Raw genomic sequence first — 18,402 nt, forward strand, 5'->3', positions numbered from 1 at the left:
TAATCATATCATTCTGTGGCTCTCTCTCCAGATCTGGTCTGTATGCAATGAACTGGTATTTGAAACATTTTCTAAATAACCATCCTTCCATCTACAGAACTCCCACAGGCTTATCTAATCAGAGTGCATTTTCTTTTGTGATAATGAAGTAGGCTTACGTTGTCAGTGAAAACGACTCCTAGTTTCCACATCTGATACTTCACATCAATAGAGTTCAGTCTGCAATGACAAAAAAAAAAAAGTGTAGTTATGCACATTAATCAAAGACTCATAGGCTTGCAAGAGCTGACGGCCTTCGCGTTCAATGGCACAAGACTTGGAAACCTTCTAAGGAAACTAGTTCTATCCCAGATGCCAAGGGAGGAGCTGAGAGCCAACTCTGACACTGTATTCTAGAGTTTCATGATGTGTTTTTAGAGGATCTTGGAAACCAAAACACCATCACCTTAGTCTTATGTTATTTAAAAATAGTCCTTTCTTTTTCACCTTTCCCTTTCTTTTTTTTTTTTTTTTTTTTTGAGACAGAGTTGCACTCAGTCACCTAGACTAGAATGAATGCAATGGTGCAATCTTGGCTCACTGCAATCTCTGCCTCCCGGGTTCAAGCGATTCTCGTGCCTCAGCCTCCCGAGTAGCTGGGATTACAGGCATGCCCTACTACTCCTAATTTTTTTTTTTTTTTGTAGAGTTGGGGTTTCATCATGTTGGCCAGGCTGGTCTTGAACTCCTGATCTCAGGTGATCTGTCCGCTTTGGCCTCCCAAAGTGCTGGGATTACAGGCATGCACCATTGTGCCCAGCTACATATAACATTTATTCCTTGAAACTGTACTAAATTGGCCAACATATGTACACATCAAACATTTCCTCACTAACTTTTATATGCACTTGCAACGGCATGCCAACAGAGTAACTTTTGATTCAAATAATAAAAGCTAGCATAAATATACACATTTATTTTACAACTATCTTATTTTATAAATGGAAGGGCTTTTAAATTGTTTTTACTTCATTTCCAGAGAATTCACTTTCTCTGTTTCCTTTTCCATCCAGGCAGGAATTTAGCTCTTCCCCTCGGTTCTCATAGCATTTTGTAGACAATTCCTTTTATTATTATTTCCTACATTGTCTTACAGTTGTGGGTGCTGGTGTATGCATGTATGTGGATATACGCCTCTCTCACTAGTCTGTGAACTCCCCAGCTCCACGCACAATAGCTCACACACTGAATGTCTAAATGCATATATGTTGAATGAATAAATCCTAAAGTAAATATTTGTGATCTTTGTAGATTACAAACACGTGTTAATTTTCATTTTTCAGAACTTGCCACTGATTTATTGGCTAGAAATTATAACTTTGCCAACCTTTCCAATATTCCAGCTCTAAGTAATCGATATGAAATAATGCATTTTAACATAATGGCAATATTATTTTCTAAAGGGTTTCTCTAGACTTAATGTTTTAGTCTTTATTGCCTTCTTTAATCATTTCTTTTAATTAGGCTAATCTTAAATTATAAATGCTAAGATAAGTAGGTGCATATCAAAGGTGACTTTTTAGGAGATTTTTTTCACTAAGGGTTAAGGCTCAGTTAACTTAGTACAGGATTTAAAAAAAATTTTTTATCCTTAAAGAAATAAAGTTATCTATGAACTAGAATTAATTTTATCACAGGAGCCTTTACAAAAAGTTCCATAAATATTTACAACAGGTTTCAATATAAGAATGTTTTTTCTTAAATTAAAAAAGGAAGAGTTGGGAGAAAAAAATGGAGTAATTTGTATGAGAGCATAATTATTTTACATTAAAGCAATCTAAAACAAAATAACGGTTTATATCAGGATGTATGAATTGCCTATGGTGGTTTCTTATTTTATTTTAAAAATTATTCTTCAGAGTTATTTTCCATCTCTAGCATACTTTAGTGTGACAGTATACCATCAATATCACACAGCAGCACACCCCACTCATTTCTCACCCGTAAGTGGTAGCCATGCTGTTTGGGTGAGGCTGACCCCACCCCTGGGGCAGGGCTATGGCTGAGCTAAGCCAATCAGAACACGGTCTTCCTGGTCGTGGGGGCGGGAGGATGCCAAAGCTCCAGTCAAGGGTAAACTATAACCAGGAAGCTTAGTTTTGCTAGATGTTTTGAAACATGATCTCCTTTCCTCCCCAATGAGGACACAAATGCAGACTTTCTGACTGCTTGCAGCTATTCCATCCCCAGAAATGGAGCTGACCACTTATTTAAAGGTGCACATACCAAGCCTTATGTGTTTGATAAATAAATATATATAAATCATCCTTGTATTTCAATGTTCACATTAAGATAGGGTTCATATATAAATTGGATAATCTTTTAAAACCTGACCTTCCTAAATGCTTTAGTTAAAGAGACATTATATGTAAATCTTTTTCCTAGTTGTACATTATTTACCAGAACTTTATTCTTCTAATTTTATTCTCCATATGTAAAGGTGTTAAATGCTATATGAACTTCTTGGTACTTTGCTAGGAGTCAAACTTACAAACATTTACTATGTATAATGGTAGAAAACTATGCCAATTTAAAACTATTTTCATAGCAGAAAAGCAGCCTAAACTTCCCTTCTATTTTTTCAGACTTTTTTTCTAGAGTCACAAATGTGACCATAGAAAATGCATAACTCAGTAAAACTACTTAATTCGGTATTGCTTATTAAGGATCTGAAAATGTCTGTGGGATGCTCAGCCTCACTCACACCCTAGTTCTTGTTTCATATGATATATATTTTTTATACTTTTCTAACATAAGGGACACAGGTCCTAAGGATTGCTCATCTGTGTTCGATTTTACATGCAGTGGCACAACTTTTAAATATACATTTGTTTTCCTAGAGTACTCAAGTAATATTTTGGACCTTAATTCACATTTGCTGATCTAAGTTCTTTTCAACAATAAGTTCAAAAACAAGTTCACCTTAACTTTAAAGACCCAAGTAGCTCTAATAAGTTTTCAGATAGATAAAAACAATATGACCAATGAGATAGGCCAACCAAACTATCTTTTTAATGCTAGGTAACAGATTATCTAAGAAAATAATATTGCTTCACAGAACCATAAATACGTTTTCAAAGTAACCATCACATCCCTAATCATGTTAAGAGAAAGTATTGTTTCTTCCAGAATCATTAAGTGACTACAACAAGCAATTATATTTTTAAAAGCACGTTTTACTTTTATTCCAGAGATTCAGTTGATCAAATTTGCTAGATGGATGTATGTATATATCTCTACACTCACACTATATATATGTGTGTGTGTGTGTGTGTGTGTGTGTGTGTGTGTGTGAGAGAGAGAGAGAGACATTTAAACTCAGGTACATTCAACTCAACTGGTTTAAAAACATTATTCCATGAAAGCAGTACATAAAGAGTGTTTCATTTTGAAGTAAACTTTACAAGTAATAGTATGACGGGATATTATTTCTGACATACTAAGCCTTTGCTATTCAAAAAAATATGATAATTATAATAAAGTAATATGAGTTCCTCTGAACATTGTAAATAAAAGGGCTACATAATTTTCTTATGTTTTGGAAAAGGGAACTAATATTTTTTCAAACAGGAATTACCAGAAATGAGCCATATATTGAGTTTTTGTGTGTGTTTTACTATGTATAAGTAAATTATAGGATTTAAGGATCATTTAAAGACAGAGAAGGCAAATTAAGTCAAAAACATGAATAGTCTTTCTTTTCTCTTGTAAATATTAAAAGGTACCTCCAAAATTAACAGAAAAAAATCCAATGATTCCAGAGTTCCAAATACCAAGAAGTGTAAAAGTAGACTTTATATACATTCTGTTTTCCTCATCTATCTATTCTTCTGACATTAAAGGAAAGGAAATCAATGCACAAGTTTAGAAATGTATTAATGTTTTCCCTTTTCAATCTAAGTCTGTAGGATAGAGCCGAAATAACACTTACACAGCTGATAAGGAGCTGTCTTTCTTTGGCTTCTTCTTTTCTCTGGCATCACTGAAGTCCAGAGCTGCCTTGTCCATGCCAAGTAATTCACTAATTCTGTCTCGGCCGTAGAACTCTCCGTACTTATCCATTACCTTGGGGTATGAGAAAAAGCATTTTATTGGCTTCAACCATTAAATAAAATCTATATGTGTGTATAAAACATCTAATCATTTTTATACTTACTGTGTATTAGCCCTAACAATCACCTAAAATCTAGTTTATGGCTCATCTTCTGTGATCACATGCTTAAGGTCTAAACAAATTCACTGTGTTTTACATAATACCTATCTGAGGAATAAGATTTCTCTTTCATTCAAGAGAGGGAGACATACCAAGGAAGAAGATGAGCTGAAATAAAAGCATAAGAAATGGAGGGAAATGGAACGAGAGTGACCTTTACTAAATTAATACTTTGTGTCAGAAATTATGTTTCATTCCATGGGACTGTCACAATATGTAGGTTTCATGTGATTGATATTCTGCAGATAAAGAAACTGTACTTTAGAAAACTTCGTGTAATGTGCCTAAGGTTGCTAAACTCAGCAAGAGATGGGGTCCAGAAAGCAACCAGGCCATGCCTGACTCCCCAGCCAATGATCCTCTGCATAGACCTCTGCATGCTAACAGGGGGCACATCACAGGGTGGCATTCTTCCATGCTCTCGATTTCAACCCTTCAACTCTCTGACCACAAGGCCCATCTTTCCACCCCACTCCCCTGAGTATCCTGACCCCAGCAATTCCTCAGTAACACCAGGACCTGCAACCTTGTCACCATCCTCAGCCTGCCACCACGCCCGGCCATTATGTGCTATTCTGGAAATTCGTATTTGGCCGGACGTGGTGGCTCACGCCTGTAATCCCAGCACTTTGGTAGATCAAGGCGGGTGGATCACCTGAGGTCAGGAGTCGGAGCCTGGCCAACATGGCGAAACCCCGTCTCGACTAAAAATACAAAAATTAGCCAGGCGTGGTGGCGGGCGCCTGTAATCCCAGCCACTCGGGAGACTGAAGCAGGAGAATCACTTGAACCCGGGAGGCGGAGGTTACACGGTTGCAGTGAGCCAAGGTCGCGCCACTGCACTCTAGCCTGGGCGACAGACCGAGACTCCACTTCAAAAAAAAAAAAAAAAAAAAAAAAAAAAGACATTAATAGGCAGATAAATTATACCTCGATATCTTATTCTACACCTGAATCACATCAAATTAAAATCCAAACTGTGCTTTAAGAAAAATAGAGAGGATTCCAAGTAGTATTACCTTTCTTTTAACAAATTTGTCCCAGTAGTTGTTGGGAAATGACCTAAAATATAGAAAAGCATAGAAGTAAATAGTATTATTTTTAATGACAAATAATAACATATCATTTGGGATATATGGCATACTTAAAATAATATGTAAACATATATCCTGCCATCCATGTAAACTTACAATGAATTTGGTTAACATCACATAATTTCCTGCATCATAGGTATTTGAATATTATTTTAAATATTAACATGTAAATATATACAAAAGCATATGAGCTGATACTTTAATGGAGAAGAATATGAGAATATTTATTAGGTAGTATTGCTATTTATTTGTTTTTATCATATCAATACATAGACCTGTTTATCAATTGCCTTTAAAAATTAAAGTATCTAGAAACCTGTCATTGTTATTCCTATGAAGAAAAAAAATCTCCTTCCTACCAGTTATCCTCAAAGAAACTTTGAGCTTAGCACCAAAGCACAACTCTAGCACCTTAACTAATACATAAAGAGTTTACCTAAAGGGAATGACTTGTTTAGACTTAGTATTAATGGTAGAATTGCTAAACAAAGCATTTAGCATTTAGAATAAACATGTATCATGTATAAATAAATCATCTCCATTTGACAACTCAGAACCCATTAGCAAATAACTTTTAATAAGCAAAACTAATCACAATTTTAAAAAGATTTCACTCTTGAATAGTAAATATAAACTATTACAACTATTGCAGTACTAATTCTTTTTACAGTGAAAAATTATACTTTTGTGATGGATTTATATTCAGAACAGCAGCTGGTAGTTTGGATCTTGATCTCACAGGGCTAAATGATTATTGGATCGGAAAAGCTTTTGTTTTTCTGTCTTATATTTTACACCATGTCCTAACATTTAGTTAGTTTCATGCTAGGCCACTTGATGGTACTGAAAGTTGATAACTCAGATATATTCAAGGTGTAAAATTCAATATGTTTTCCTTTAATGCTACAACTTTTTCCTTAATGAATAATTTTTGCTTCCTCTGCTTTTGGATGAGATAACCTGCCTGCAGGTCATGCACTTTCTGTGACACACATCCCTGAATGCTGAGTAAAGGATGTGAAGTTCCATCAGTGCTGTGGAAATGAACTCTAAGCCATTTTTGATTAAGGAATTCAGAACTCAGAGGGCAAAAATTGAGGACATCCATTAAGGAGGCTGACGGCGCTGAGTCTTTAGATTTTTCTTGACTGAATATATAACTATCATTCACCTCTGCTAAACTTTTGGCAAATCTGCAGGAATTCCAACCAAGTATTTTCATGTCTGGAAATTTGTGAGTGCAGAAATGTCTCATATAATTCTTTACTCACTGTGTGTTGATTACGAGTCTATCCCACTGGCCTTTAATATCATCTTCTGAAGGCTGTTCTGTAATATAAAGCCCATCAAATTCCAATTTCCGTGCTACTTCCTTTTCTCGCTTAAAAATAACCAATGGGACCTACACAGGAAAAATAAATATGTTAAAATTAGTTTAGATTTACTGGCATCTCTTGTGGTCACTATCTTTACAAAACAGCTTTTGGAAAGAAATATTTCCTGTGTACTTCCAGGAAGGTAAAAATGGAATGAAAATGAATCGGCTATATTCAAGCAGGAAGAAGCATCTAGAAGGTTTTGGAAAAACAGAAGATAGAATAGATATTACATATATGCATATTTTTAAACACATAGGGGCTTATAGATAATTACACTAATGAAATCATTTTTAAACTTCAAAGACGAAAAGATGATTATGCAAAATCATTTTCTTTTTACATATATCTCTCAACATGAATGAATGAAATAAAATTTAGCCATCGCAGCAGTGTTCCCAAATGCATGCTACTAAAGTGCAGTTTCATTTGAGAAACCTCTTTAATAATTTCACGCTCAGGATCACCACATACATACTAATTTGAGATACATTTTAATTTCAACATCAGCAAAAATCTTTGTCAGTTTGTCAAAATATCTCTGCAACATAATGATCCTCTTTTTATATGGACAGACTTTACACAAGGCACAGACAGCAGACACACACAGATATTCTGGAAACAGCCAAGAATATGCACTCCCATAAAACAGAATAAACGGGAGGAAAGGAGTTCCTGAAGAACACTTTACATTCTAGTCTTTTGCTGAGCCCTGGTTTTTTCAAATGTCTTCTGCAAGATTTACAACCAGAGGCAGAGGGTGGTGAAAGTGAAATAAAGGCATCACAGTGAAAAAGCGCCTTGCTAGGAAAAGATAAAGAGGTTTGCACAGGTAATGGGCAGCCTTGAGCACTCAGAGAGATTATCTTGGGTTCTATTCACCAAATTATATTGTTCCCTTGGCAGGCCTCTAGGGATAAAGCTGCATTATTTTCTGGGTGAAGTGTGACAAATCATGAGGCATTTCTGCCAAGAATAGCAATAGATACTTCCCTAATAACAAAGCAATAAAATGACTCCTAGGATCGATACAATGTATTTCTGTAAGTCTTAATATACTGGAGTATCACTGCATTACCAGGAGACATAGTGGGTGGGTGAGCTCTTACTTCTGTAGGGCCGTTATAGGCGAAATTCTCTATGTGAATAATTATCAGTACATGAAAGAAAGCTACTTTAAGACAGCTGATGGCCATAGCCCCTTCCCAGGGCAGACTAGTCAATGTAGACATAAAATGGCCAGGCTCCAATGCCTCAGGCCAGGACAGCCCTGAAGGGGCATCCCAGCTTTGGAGACTGCACCTGCTATGTCTACAGTAGCCCAGCTTTCCCCTCTGTCCCATCCTGCTTCCTCCATTTGCCCCAAGCACGTTGATTCATGGAGCATTCCGTCAGAAACTTTGTACACAACATTTCCAGTTCAGCATCTGCTTCTCCAGAGGTCCAGACTGCAACACACACACACACACACACACACACGCACACAGAGGTACCTTGGTGCCTTACTATCTTACTTTCAAGCAGTAGTATCCAATGATGCAGAAGAAGGAAATGACCGTGTGGAGAATAGCTAAGATACGCAACGTGGGCTCCATGTAGCCACTGCTCTCCTCCAGTACATAGTGAACTGCGATGATTCTATGGGAGCTGCTGTCCAGGCTGGTCACTTTGGCATTTTCACTTGAACTTCTAGTGGGGAGCTCCTTTCCTTCAACCACAGAAGAAGTGGAGACCTGATTCAAAGCATTTAAAGTAGTGTCAATTTGCTGCATCTAGGATATCATTGCAAGCAAAAGACAAAAGAAATATAGCCTTTTTAGCAAACAGTTGAATGTGAAGTTACTGCATAATGAAAGGACTAATAGCAAAGGCTAAAAACGATAGCTTTTCAAAAACCAAAGGCAAGTAGTGAACATACTTTTAAAATTCATTCTTATTCAACCAAAAGTTCTGAGGATTCCAGTGCATGCAAGAAAAAAATTAGATGGCTAAGCTCTCTTCTTAATTATAAAAGAATGTAATACAATACAGGTATGCCACACCCAGACATAATCACAAGTAAGATATTCAGCTAAATTAGGCTGGGAATACTGTGGGTAAGCCCTCTGCTAAATCAAATGCCCTTCGGTTGAGACATTTCTTACTTCTCAGGAACAAATCTTGCCTTCCTAGATAACAGAGATATCAGTGCCTAGGCATCAGTATTTCATAATAGGTTTAGACATGTTCACTAGCAGTAGTAGATATGTTCATCGTGAAATCTTTACATTCATTTCTATTCGTAGTTTTATACCCGTTATTAAAACAAAGATGTACGTACCTTATAAAAGAGCAAGATGAAATTGATAGCAAATGCAACAAATAAGGCTAACATTCTCATGTTGTAAAAGTTGCGAGCAAAATAGTTCTGAGGGTGAAAAACATTATGAGAAGGTCACTGAATCAAGAGACTTGAAATCTGCAATTTAAATAAAGCATTCATTCATTTACCCCAAACAATTGATTGCAAGCCTACTGTTTCAAGCACCATTCTTGGTGCTGCAGACCTAACAGTGAGGGAGAACATTTCTGCCACCATGGAGGAGATAAAGAATAAAAAAGCATATCCACAAATGAAAAACATAATTTCAGAGAACGTTAAATACTAAGAAGAAAACTACATCAGGTTAGGAGCTTAGGGAATAGGGGTGCTATTTTAGATGGTGCTGGTCTGGGAAGATTTATCTCAGGAGGTAAGCTTTGAACAGAGGCCTGAATACAGGAGGGGAACAGGTTATGCAAACATTTGGTGAAAGAGTGTGTCAAAGACAGGAGCAACAAGGGCAGAGGCCCTGAATTAGGAGTGATGTCGGTGTGTTTGAGAAATAGAAGGAAACACAGTGAGAAGAAGGGAGACTGGTGTGTGGGGGTGGCAGGGGGATATGATCAAACAGGGGAGCAGGGGGCAGGGTTTTGTAGGCTTCTGATAAAAGGTTGTCTTGTCTTTGACAGTGTGGTGGTTCAGTTTACACTCTCTGAGGCCTCACTGCCTGGATATGAAGACTGCCTGCCTCCATTTCCTAGTGTGGGATATGGACTAATGACTTAATCTTTTATGTAGCATCACTCTGCTCATCTGTATGCGAAGTGGGATAACAATAGACCTTAACTCTCAAGTGCACTTTGCGGATGAAATGTTAATATAGGGAACGTTTGTTATTCATATTATTATATCATTATAATAAATGTAATATTCTAGTATAATTATTGTTTTAGTCTAGGTGGGATGGGAAGCTATTAGAGGATTTGAGGGGGGCTTGGTGCAGTTGGATCATGATTTGGAAGGACCACTCCAGCTACTATGTGGAAAACTGATAGCAGTAGAACAAGAGTGAAAGCAAGAGGACCAGTCAGAAAGTAAGTTATACCAGATGTCAGGCAGAGGTGAGGTTCATGGTGGTGGGCTGGACTTAATGGTACCTGTGGAGATGGCAAGAACTGGGCAGACTCGATGTATTTGGAACAACTGAGAAGAATTATCGTTGGGTTGTATTTAAGGTGAGAAAGAGGCTTCAAAGATGATAACCTCTGAATTTGGCAGCCTGAGCAACTAAGTGAACAGCTGGTACAATTTATTGGGCTGGGAAAAAATAAAGCCTCGAGAAGTGGGTTTAAAGTAATAGGTTATGGTGGACATTAAGTATTTGTTTTAATATTAAGTGGGAGATGTCAACATAATATAAGTGGATATGTCAGGGGATTTACCATAATAAAGCTACATCCAAATGTAACACCTCAGAATGGTATCCCCCTCTGTGTACACACCCCATCTCTGTTCGTATCATTTCCCCATACAGGACCCCATCTTTACTGCCAGAGATTACTGGAACAAGGCTGTCCACCACACCCAGACTGGGCCAGTTTCACTGGTTCTCCTTGGAAGGTGGATCTGGGTCACAGAGGCTGAGTTAGCTAGCCTGAGCTCTCACTTAGGGGAAAAGGGGCCTTTGGTAGACGGATGTGGCCATGATTGGTCACGTGCATGCAAATCGGTGAGCCGAGAAAGATAGCAAAGAGATGCAGGAAAAGGGAGGAGCTGTGCAGAGACAACAGAACATGTGAACCCTGGCACAGTGAGAGCTGGAAGCAAAATCTCAACTACTTGGTTTACACAACTGTAGTTAAACACATTCTTCAGGAACCCACTGGGGTAGTGCGGAGCCCGTTCAACCTTTAAACCATTTGTAATAGAACTATACCTGCAGCCATGGAAGCCACTATGGCATACCAAATTAATAATTATTCAGAGTTACCTAGGAAACATTTATGTTCCATGTATTCTGTATTACGTAATATAGGGAAAAATACAAGATGGTTTAGGAAAATGTAGTTACAACTAAATTAATTTGCCTAAAATATATAATACATAAACATATTTAAAGATAAGCATTTTGAATATATAATTACTGAGGACAGTCCACTTTCCTTATAAGAGAAATTCTACAGTCCATTGAGTTTCTGGGTTGTCAATTTTTGATTTCTCAAGGGCTATAAAATACTAAATATGATTCTGCTGTTCAAATGGCTTTATTATGAGGGTTGTTGTTCTTAATTTCTAGGCCTAACATCACTGGTCAGTACCTCTTGTAGGTGGATTCTACATGCTTATCTCCTATCCTTTTCCTCCTTTATGAAAATCATAAAAATGTATAAAAATTATACATATATACACATAATTATAAAAATTATACATATATCGATACATATGTATAATTTTTACAAAGGAGGAAAAGGATAGGAGATAAGCATGTAGGAAAAGGATAGAAGATACCCATGTATGTGTATATATATGACATTACACACGCATGCTTATAAAAGGCCTTTCAAATAATATTTTTAAGAATTTCAAGATCAATATGAATAGACAGAGCTATACCTTTTTTCGTTGTTTTCCAAATATGAATGTGTGCTTTACTAATTAGGGGAACACCTCTGCAAAATGTACAGGACACTACATAAATAACTGTAATCCCTCTTTCTAAAGAATACTTTTGAATAGACTTTCTTATTATCAGTGGAAAGTGGCTCAATTAGCTAATATTTTTATACCTGGATTTTTAAGTAAAAGGGTGATGTTATAGAAATACTGACTAATCGAGTTCTGGAACATTAATTTGAATTACTTGTGCCCTAGAAGGCACATCTTGCTTTAAAATCTGTTGCAGGTCCTCAGAATATTTTTATTCTAGCGTCTTTGTGGGCAGACACTGGGAGTACCGTCCTGGCAGGAACCAAATGAAAGGGTTTCAGGGAGTATGAACATGAGTAGAGGTCATGGGTTTGACAGTAGGGAGTGGTGGGCCAGATACATTCACTATAAAAGATAAACACACTACAATGGGCAAATCAAACATGTGCTGGGCTAACCTGGTTCCCTAATTGTCACTCAGGGAGAGGTCAGCAAATATTTACTGAGCCTAAATTATTATGGTATTGTACTATATCAGTAACAATATTAATTCTAAAACATCTTACTAGAAGTTTCTGTTGGTATGCTATGATTTTCTTCCAGAACGCTGACTCAGGCACTTCCGGTTCTCCGTATCTGTGTGTGTGAAGCTGCCTCAACTTTTGTTTGCCCTTGTCTTCCTTGGCTTTCTCTTCTTTTTCTCCATCTTCTCCCCTGTGAAAACAGATGAACAAAATATAAGCTCCACAGAAACTAAAGAACTAAACGGGTGTTGTGGAAAATTACCCAAGTGAACAAATATTTTAGACCACTGTATCACTTCTGAAAACTAATTTCTTTTCTGGTGAACAATAATATTCTGAATTTTAGAATCAGGGGTAAGAGTTCCTGTTGATCACAGATTCTATGAAGCTGAAATATAGAGGACATTTTATAGGCTTGACCTTATACATAGCAGATTCCTTCCAATTCTGCAATAAAACATTAAAAAAAAATGAAGACTGACTTTGCTGTGACTGTCCAACATATCCTATTTGTAAATTATAATTTCAAATTTTTTTTTTTGAGAAGGAGTCTTGCTCTGTCACCCTGGCTGGAATGCAGGGGCACCATCTCAGCTCACTGCAACCTCTACCTCCTGGGTTCAAGTCATTCTCCTGCCTCAGCCTTCCAAGTAGCTGGGATTATAGGGATGTGCCACCATGCCCGGCTAACTTTTTTATATTTTTAGTAGAAGACTGGGTTTCACCATGTTCGCCAGGCTGGTCACCATGAACTCCTGATCTCACGATCCATCCGCCTCGGCCTCCCGAAGTGCTGGAATTACAGGTGTGAGCCACCGCACCCAGCCTGGATTACACGCGTGAGCCACCGCACCCAGCCTGGATTACACGCGTGAGCCACCGCACCCAGCCTGGATTACAGGCATGAGCCACTGCACCCAGCCTGGATTACAGGCGTGAGCCACTGCACCCAGCCTGTAATTTTAATGCACAATTTTTAACATTTGCCATTAAGATTTAAAATCAGAGGCCTACACACTTAATTGTTCACATGTATAAAGTGTATCATTATACTCACACTTTGACATATATTAATTGTAATTAATTTCATTAAATAAAATATATTAAGTGAATTATAGTAATGTTATATTAATTCCAGACAATAATGGAATTAGAAGAATTGACATTTGATATCCTTTGGGTATAAAATATCAGTCCTTCATTAAATTAAAGTGAAGTCATATGTATTAATACATAAACCAGAAATATTAATATATAAGCTATACTTAACTCATATGAGGTGGATATTAAAGAATTGCCATTGAAATGCCTGTCTTGCTGTTATTTGTTATATGTCTACTTTTTATGTGACCATTTTTACAACAGACCCAATAGTGTAAGGTCTATGACAATGCATAGTGCTGACTACAAAGAACATACGATGAAAACAGACCAAAGAAAATGACAGAACAGAGGAGAAAATTTCAACGCTATAGTGGCACTACAGGCAACTAAAAGCTTCCTTTCTTCCCCCAACTTTCAAATGTGCGTATAAAATTCTATAAACGTGGAGAAAGATGCAGGCTTCGATTATTCACAGAAACCTGGTGTTATGAGGGAGTTATGCATTTCCATCGCCTCACATCCAGCTCTTTTTTTATTGCTGCATTGATACCAGGAGTGTTGGTGAAAATGAAGGTTCCCAGGCCCCACACCAGACCTGCTGAGGCAGGATCTATGCCCTGGGGCCCAGGAATGTTTGTTTTAACCAACTCCCCTGGGGATTTTTATGCATGTGGCCCTGGGTCTATAGTTTGGGGCCCAAGAATGTTAGTTTTTTTTTTTTTTTTTAAACACTTTATGTTGGAATGTTAGTTTTAACCAACTCTCCTGGTGAGTTTTATGCATGTGGCCCTGGGTCTATGGTTTAAGGAGCATCACTCCGCAGGATTCTATGAAGGTGCATTTGGAATGTTTGTTTCCTCCTTCCTTGAAAAGGACAGAAATACATGAGTGATTTTTAAAGACAGAATTGTGGCCCTGAGTGCTCTTACAAACAGCATTCCATGGAATCACTGGAGTCTTTCCTGCTGACAGGGAATCACACAAATGGAGGTCCGCATGGAATGAAAGGAAAAGACTAGAATGGCAGCCCTGGGGGCGTCTACAGTGATCACTGCCTGTGGCCTGAGGTCCTCGCCATCAAAGCCTCTCCACGGAGATGGCAGAATTAGTTCTGTGGCTCCTTGGCAATATGAGATTCTCCCTTGCGGCTCCCAAAGACAGAGTACAAGAAAAAGAGATGTAATGGACAAACTGAAATGAAGGAAAAGTATATGCAAACTATACATACTCGGCTTTTTCAGGTTCAGATTTGGTTTCTTCTTTTTCTTCCTTTTCTTCTTCTTTTGCCTTCTGTTCCTTGAATGAGTCAATGGGGGAAAAAAAACCCAGGATTACCCATCACCTTTGAATGAATTTAGGGAGCCATGTAACCATGTGTCAAACCATAACCTATAGAAGACATCCTCTTGCTTCCACCACGATAAAAGTGCCACGTGTTTGTCATTTTACGGGGCCAAACATCTCCCACTTCTTCTGCACACTGACCTACTGCACCAGCAGTAGGGACGAACTTTCTGGGACTCCTTTTTACTCTCTTTTCTCATTTCTGAAATACCCTTCTTTATCTTAGGCACCTATTAAAATCTTACTCATCCTTTGAGGCCAATTTAAATCCTACCTCTTCATTCCTATCTAACTACTTTAAACCATACTGGCATTGCCATTCTCTCAAGATAAGCAACCCCTACTGCCCTGCCTATACTATTTAACAGTTAATCATTTTCTAGTTTCTTCATGTGTGTTAGTTTTATCTCTGGAATAAACTTTTTAAGGTAATTTGAAGGCAGTGACCCCATTCTTACCTTTGAATTCCCTACATACCCAGTGGTGTCAGACACTTGGTAAATATGCCATATTTATGGATGGAATGATGGCTCTATGGACTGACTAATGACTACAAAGAACATACAATGAAAACAGGCCAAAGAGGATCACAGAACAGAGGAGAAAATGTCAATGCTCTGTGAGGATAATGCCACTACAGGCATCGAAAAGTTTTCTTTCTTTTCCCAATTTTTCAAATGTGCATATAAAAGTATATAAAAGTGGAGAAAGATGTAGGCTCCAGTTAGGGTGGGTACTGAAGCTTACACCTTAATAATTTAAGATAATGTAATAATTCATAAGGACTCAACACTAACTTTGTCTACCAAAAAGCATTTCTCTTTGGAAATTCAAGTCACGTAGGTAACACCGTTCTGGCAGCAGCATGGAACCTGGTCTAATGATCATCTATTATACCCCCCTGAAGTCCAGAGAGAATGCTGCTGTGACTTAGAGATAAATTACCTGAAATTTTTCTTGCACCTCAGGCATGGGGACTGGGTTGCTCATGAGGTCACTGAGCCCAGCATTTGGATTATGAGGGATTAGTTTGTACTGTCCTCCTTCTCTCTTCAGATCCAGGCCGAAGATGTCCGAAAGAAGGTCACTCTCTTCTGTCAGCTCCTTTAAGTCGGTCAGATCCTCAGAGGGCAGGGCGGCTTCCAGGGTTTTCCTCTCTCCCTCCTCCCCATCTCCTCTAACCTCATCCTGAGTGGGGTCTGGCATGTTGGCTAAGAGTTCTGCAACTTTGATCTTTTTAGCACCTTCGACGAGGCTTCCCCCAAGCAGCAGGCTGCAAATGATGCGGAAAAAGCCTCTGAAAACGCTGGCCACGAAGTGCAAGAGGGTCATAAAAATACTCCAGTAGGATGAAAAGAAGGCCGTGACCATGTCTTTCACGGTCATCTTTTTGACTTTTTTCATCTGCTTCTTCAGGCTCTTCAGACTGAGCATTCGCATAAGGGTCAAGATATTGTACCTGAGCGCAAACAGGGCCGACTTGACCGTCAGAATGGAGAAGAAAGCCATTCTCGGCCCCTGCTCTTCCGGCCTCTCCTTCTCACTTTCTTCCTTATTCGCTGACCTCTCGTTCAAATCCGACTCTGAGATCTGAGCCGCCAGCTGCATTTCAAAGATGGTGTCCTCGCAGAAGTTCACAAAGAGTTCCATCTTCTCTTTTTCTCCTCCTTCATTGACCACATCAAATATGAACTGTCGTTTGGACTCCTTGACCTGGGGCTTCTCCCACTGGGTTCGGCTAGACTCACTGATTTCAAAATAGACTCTCTCGATGCGTTTGGCGCTTCCCATGATTTCGATGCGGCCCAGAAAGGGCTGGAAATAATTCAGGACACTCTCTGCTAATTCTAGGAAAGTCTGAAGTCGGGTATCGTTGGGCATGTGCTCAGAGAGGTTTGTCAGAAGGACGGCGACATTGAAGCCGATGTCCTTTGCAGGTTCGTGGAAGCGTTTGACGAACTCCTCATAGTCAAGGGTTTCATTCTCATCCGTCTCCGCACAAGACAAAAGAAATTCCGTTTCTGACTGCGTGTAGTGCTTATGACTCTCCATCGCTTTGTGGAAGTCCCTCTTGGAAATGACTCCCTTGCCATCGGGGTCATATTCTTTAAAAGTATCAGACGACGTCAAATCTTTCAGTTTTAAGAACATGTCAAAAAATTTGAGAATCATCTCCACATTGTTGGAAGATTCCACAAGCATATCCACCATCTGTTTGCCAATCGTTCCGTTAACAACATTACCTGGTGGTAAAGCAATTGCATTTGTTTACAAGAAACTGTAACAAAATCAATGATTATAGAGAAGATAACAATATAGATATTTAATAACATCTGAATCAAGGATATGTCCTGGTTTATCGCTCACTCTATAAAAAGATAATTATTTATAAACTATAGTTTGAAAAATGATTACACAAACATGCATAACGCTATTTACAAAGTAATTAGACTGACACACATAAAATGTTTCAACAAAAGTTGACACTTTTCCCCTTAAATTAATCAAAGAAGCAACATGTTTTAGATAAAGAAAATGAGCCAAAGAGCCAGAAACTAAAATCAAGTTTCATATTAATAATAAAAATAAACATTTGCTCAGTCCTTTAGAGTTGAAAAGTCACTATCATAGACAATATCTGATTTAACGTTTTTACGTAAGGCAGGTACTTTTTGTTAACCCTAATTTTACCGATGAGGAAACTGAAGTTCAACAAGACTAAATTAAAATGGGCCCATTGTGACTTAATTATTAAAGGTTAGTGCCAGGTCTTCAGACCAGATGCGGAGAGCAAACTACGCTTTTTCTGATTCATAATGGAAAGCACCTTTCTACATTTCTTCATGATTTGTGTTGTATAGTTAGTTAGAAAATGGCAGATTCCTGAACTACAGGATTACAGAGTGCTTTTATTCATTGAACAGAATGTGCGATATAACACAAAGACAGGCAGGAGAAGAAAGGTCGCTGGTCAGAGGTCCACAGAGTCAATCTGGGAAGCAGTAAGCACCGTGGTGGTAAGAGTGTGCGATCTGGAGCTCCATCGTTGGGTTTGAATCCAGGTTTGATGTGCTCGGCAATGTGGGCAGATTTCTTAGCCTCTGTGTACCTCAGTTTCCTCATTTGCAAACTTGGGATAATAATACCATCAAACTCATAAACTTGTCACTAGGATTACATAAGTACTTAATCCAGTACCTGGCACATTATGAAGTTGGTTTTAAGTCATTGCTGTGGTTGCTGCTGCTGCGGTTATTATTGCTGCTGTTAGTATTTAACCCAAAATTTGAATCGGGGCCATGCATGGAAAAATGGATCCTGTGCTTAAAGGGTATAAAGTGGCTACTGTTCCTGCCAACTAAGGGCTTTAAGCAAATGCTGCCACTTCAAAGTCCTACCACGAGGCATGACAACTGCCTCCGTTAACTAAAGTGGAGTTATGCCATGTGTGGCAGACTCGGAGAGAAAATAGGAAGAAGTTAAGAAAAAGTGATAGGCACTGTAATACTGAACATTTTTCAGTTGTTTTGGTTGTATTTATAGGATTCCACCGAATTCTCACATCAATCTATCATTTCTATTTTTCAGAAGAGGAAGCTGAAAAAAGGGAGATGCAGCTGGTCCAAGGGTCATACCGCCCAGAGGTAAGGAAGTCAGGATTTAAACTCTGGCGGTGGATTTGGAGCCCAAGCTCTTAACCACTATGTTTCCTGCCTGCTACAGGAAAAAAAAAAAAAAAGAGAAAATTAAAACAGGCTGT

General features: G+C 38.3%; 1 protein-coding gene across 21 annotated transcripts in view; it reads right to left on the reverse strand.

The window, feature by feature from the left end:
* LOC105474624 (ryanodine receptor 2) overlaps positions 1 to 18,402 on the reverse strand; it is a 786,480-nt gene that overhangs the window by 31,730 nt on the left and 736,348 nt on the right. For 20 of the 21 annotated variants that reach the window (XM_071073921.1, XM_071073859.1, XM_071073912.1 and 17 more), the window contains 9 exons: positions 15,588 to 16,885; positions 14,527 to 14,594; positions 12,237 to 12,384; positions 9,043 to 9,129; positions 8,237 to 8,455; positions 6,618 to 6,748; positions 5,272 to 5,314; positions 3,971 to 4,104; positions 159 to 219 (listed from right to left, as the gene is read on the reverse strand). In XM_071073921.1, the coding sequence (XP_070930022.1) occupies positions 159 to 219; positions 3,971 to 4,104; positions 5,272 to 5,314; positions 6,618 to 6,748; positions 8,237 to 8,455; positions 9,043 to 9,129; positions 12,237 to 12,384; positions 14,527 to 14,594; positions 15,588 to 16,885 (2,189 nt within the window). The remainder of the gene's footprint in view (positions 1 to 158; positions 220 to 3,970; positions 4,105 to 5,271; positions 5,315 to 6,617; positions 6,749 to 8,236; positions 8,456 to 9,042; positions 9,130 to 12,236; positions 12,385 to 14,526; positions 14,595 to 15,587; positions 16,886 to 18,402) is intronic. The other variant, XM_071073832.1, reaches the window with a different exon arrangement.

The sequence above is a fragment of the Macaca nemestrina genome, chromosome 1, assembly GCF_043159975.1.
Source record: "Macaca nemestrina isolate mMacNem1 chromosome 1, mMacNem.hap1, whole genome shotgun sequence".
Lineage (NCBI taxonomy): Eukaryota > Metazoa > Chordata > Mammalia > Primates > Cercopithecidae > Macaca > Macaca nemestrina.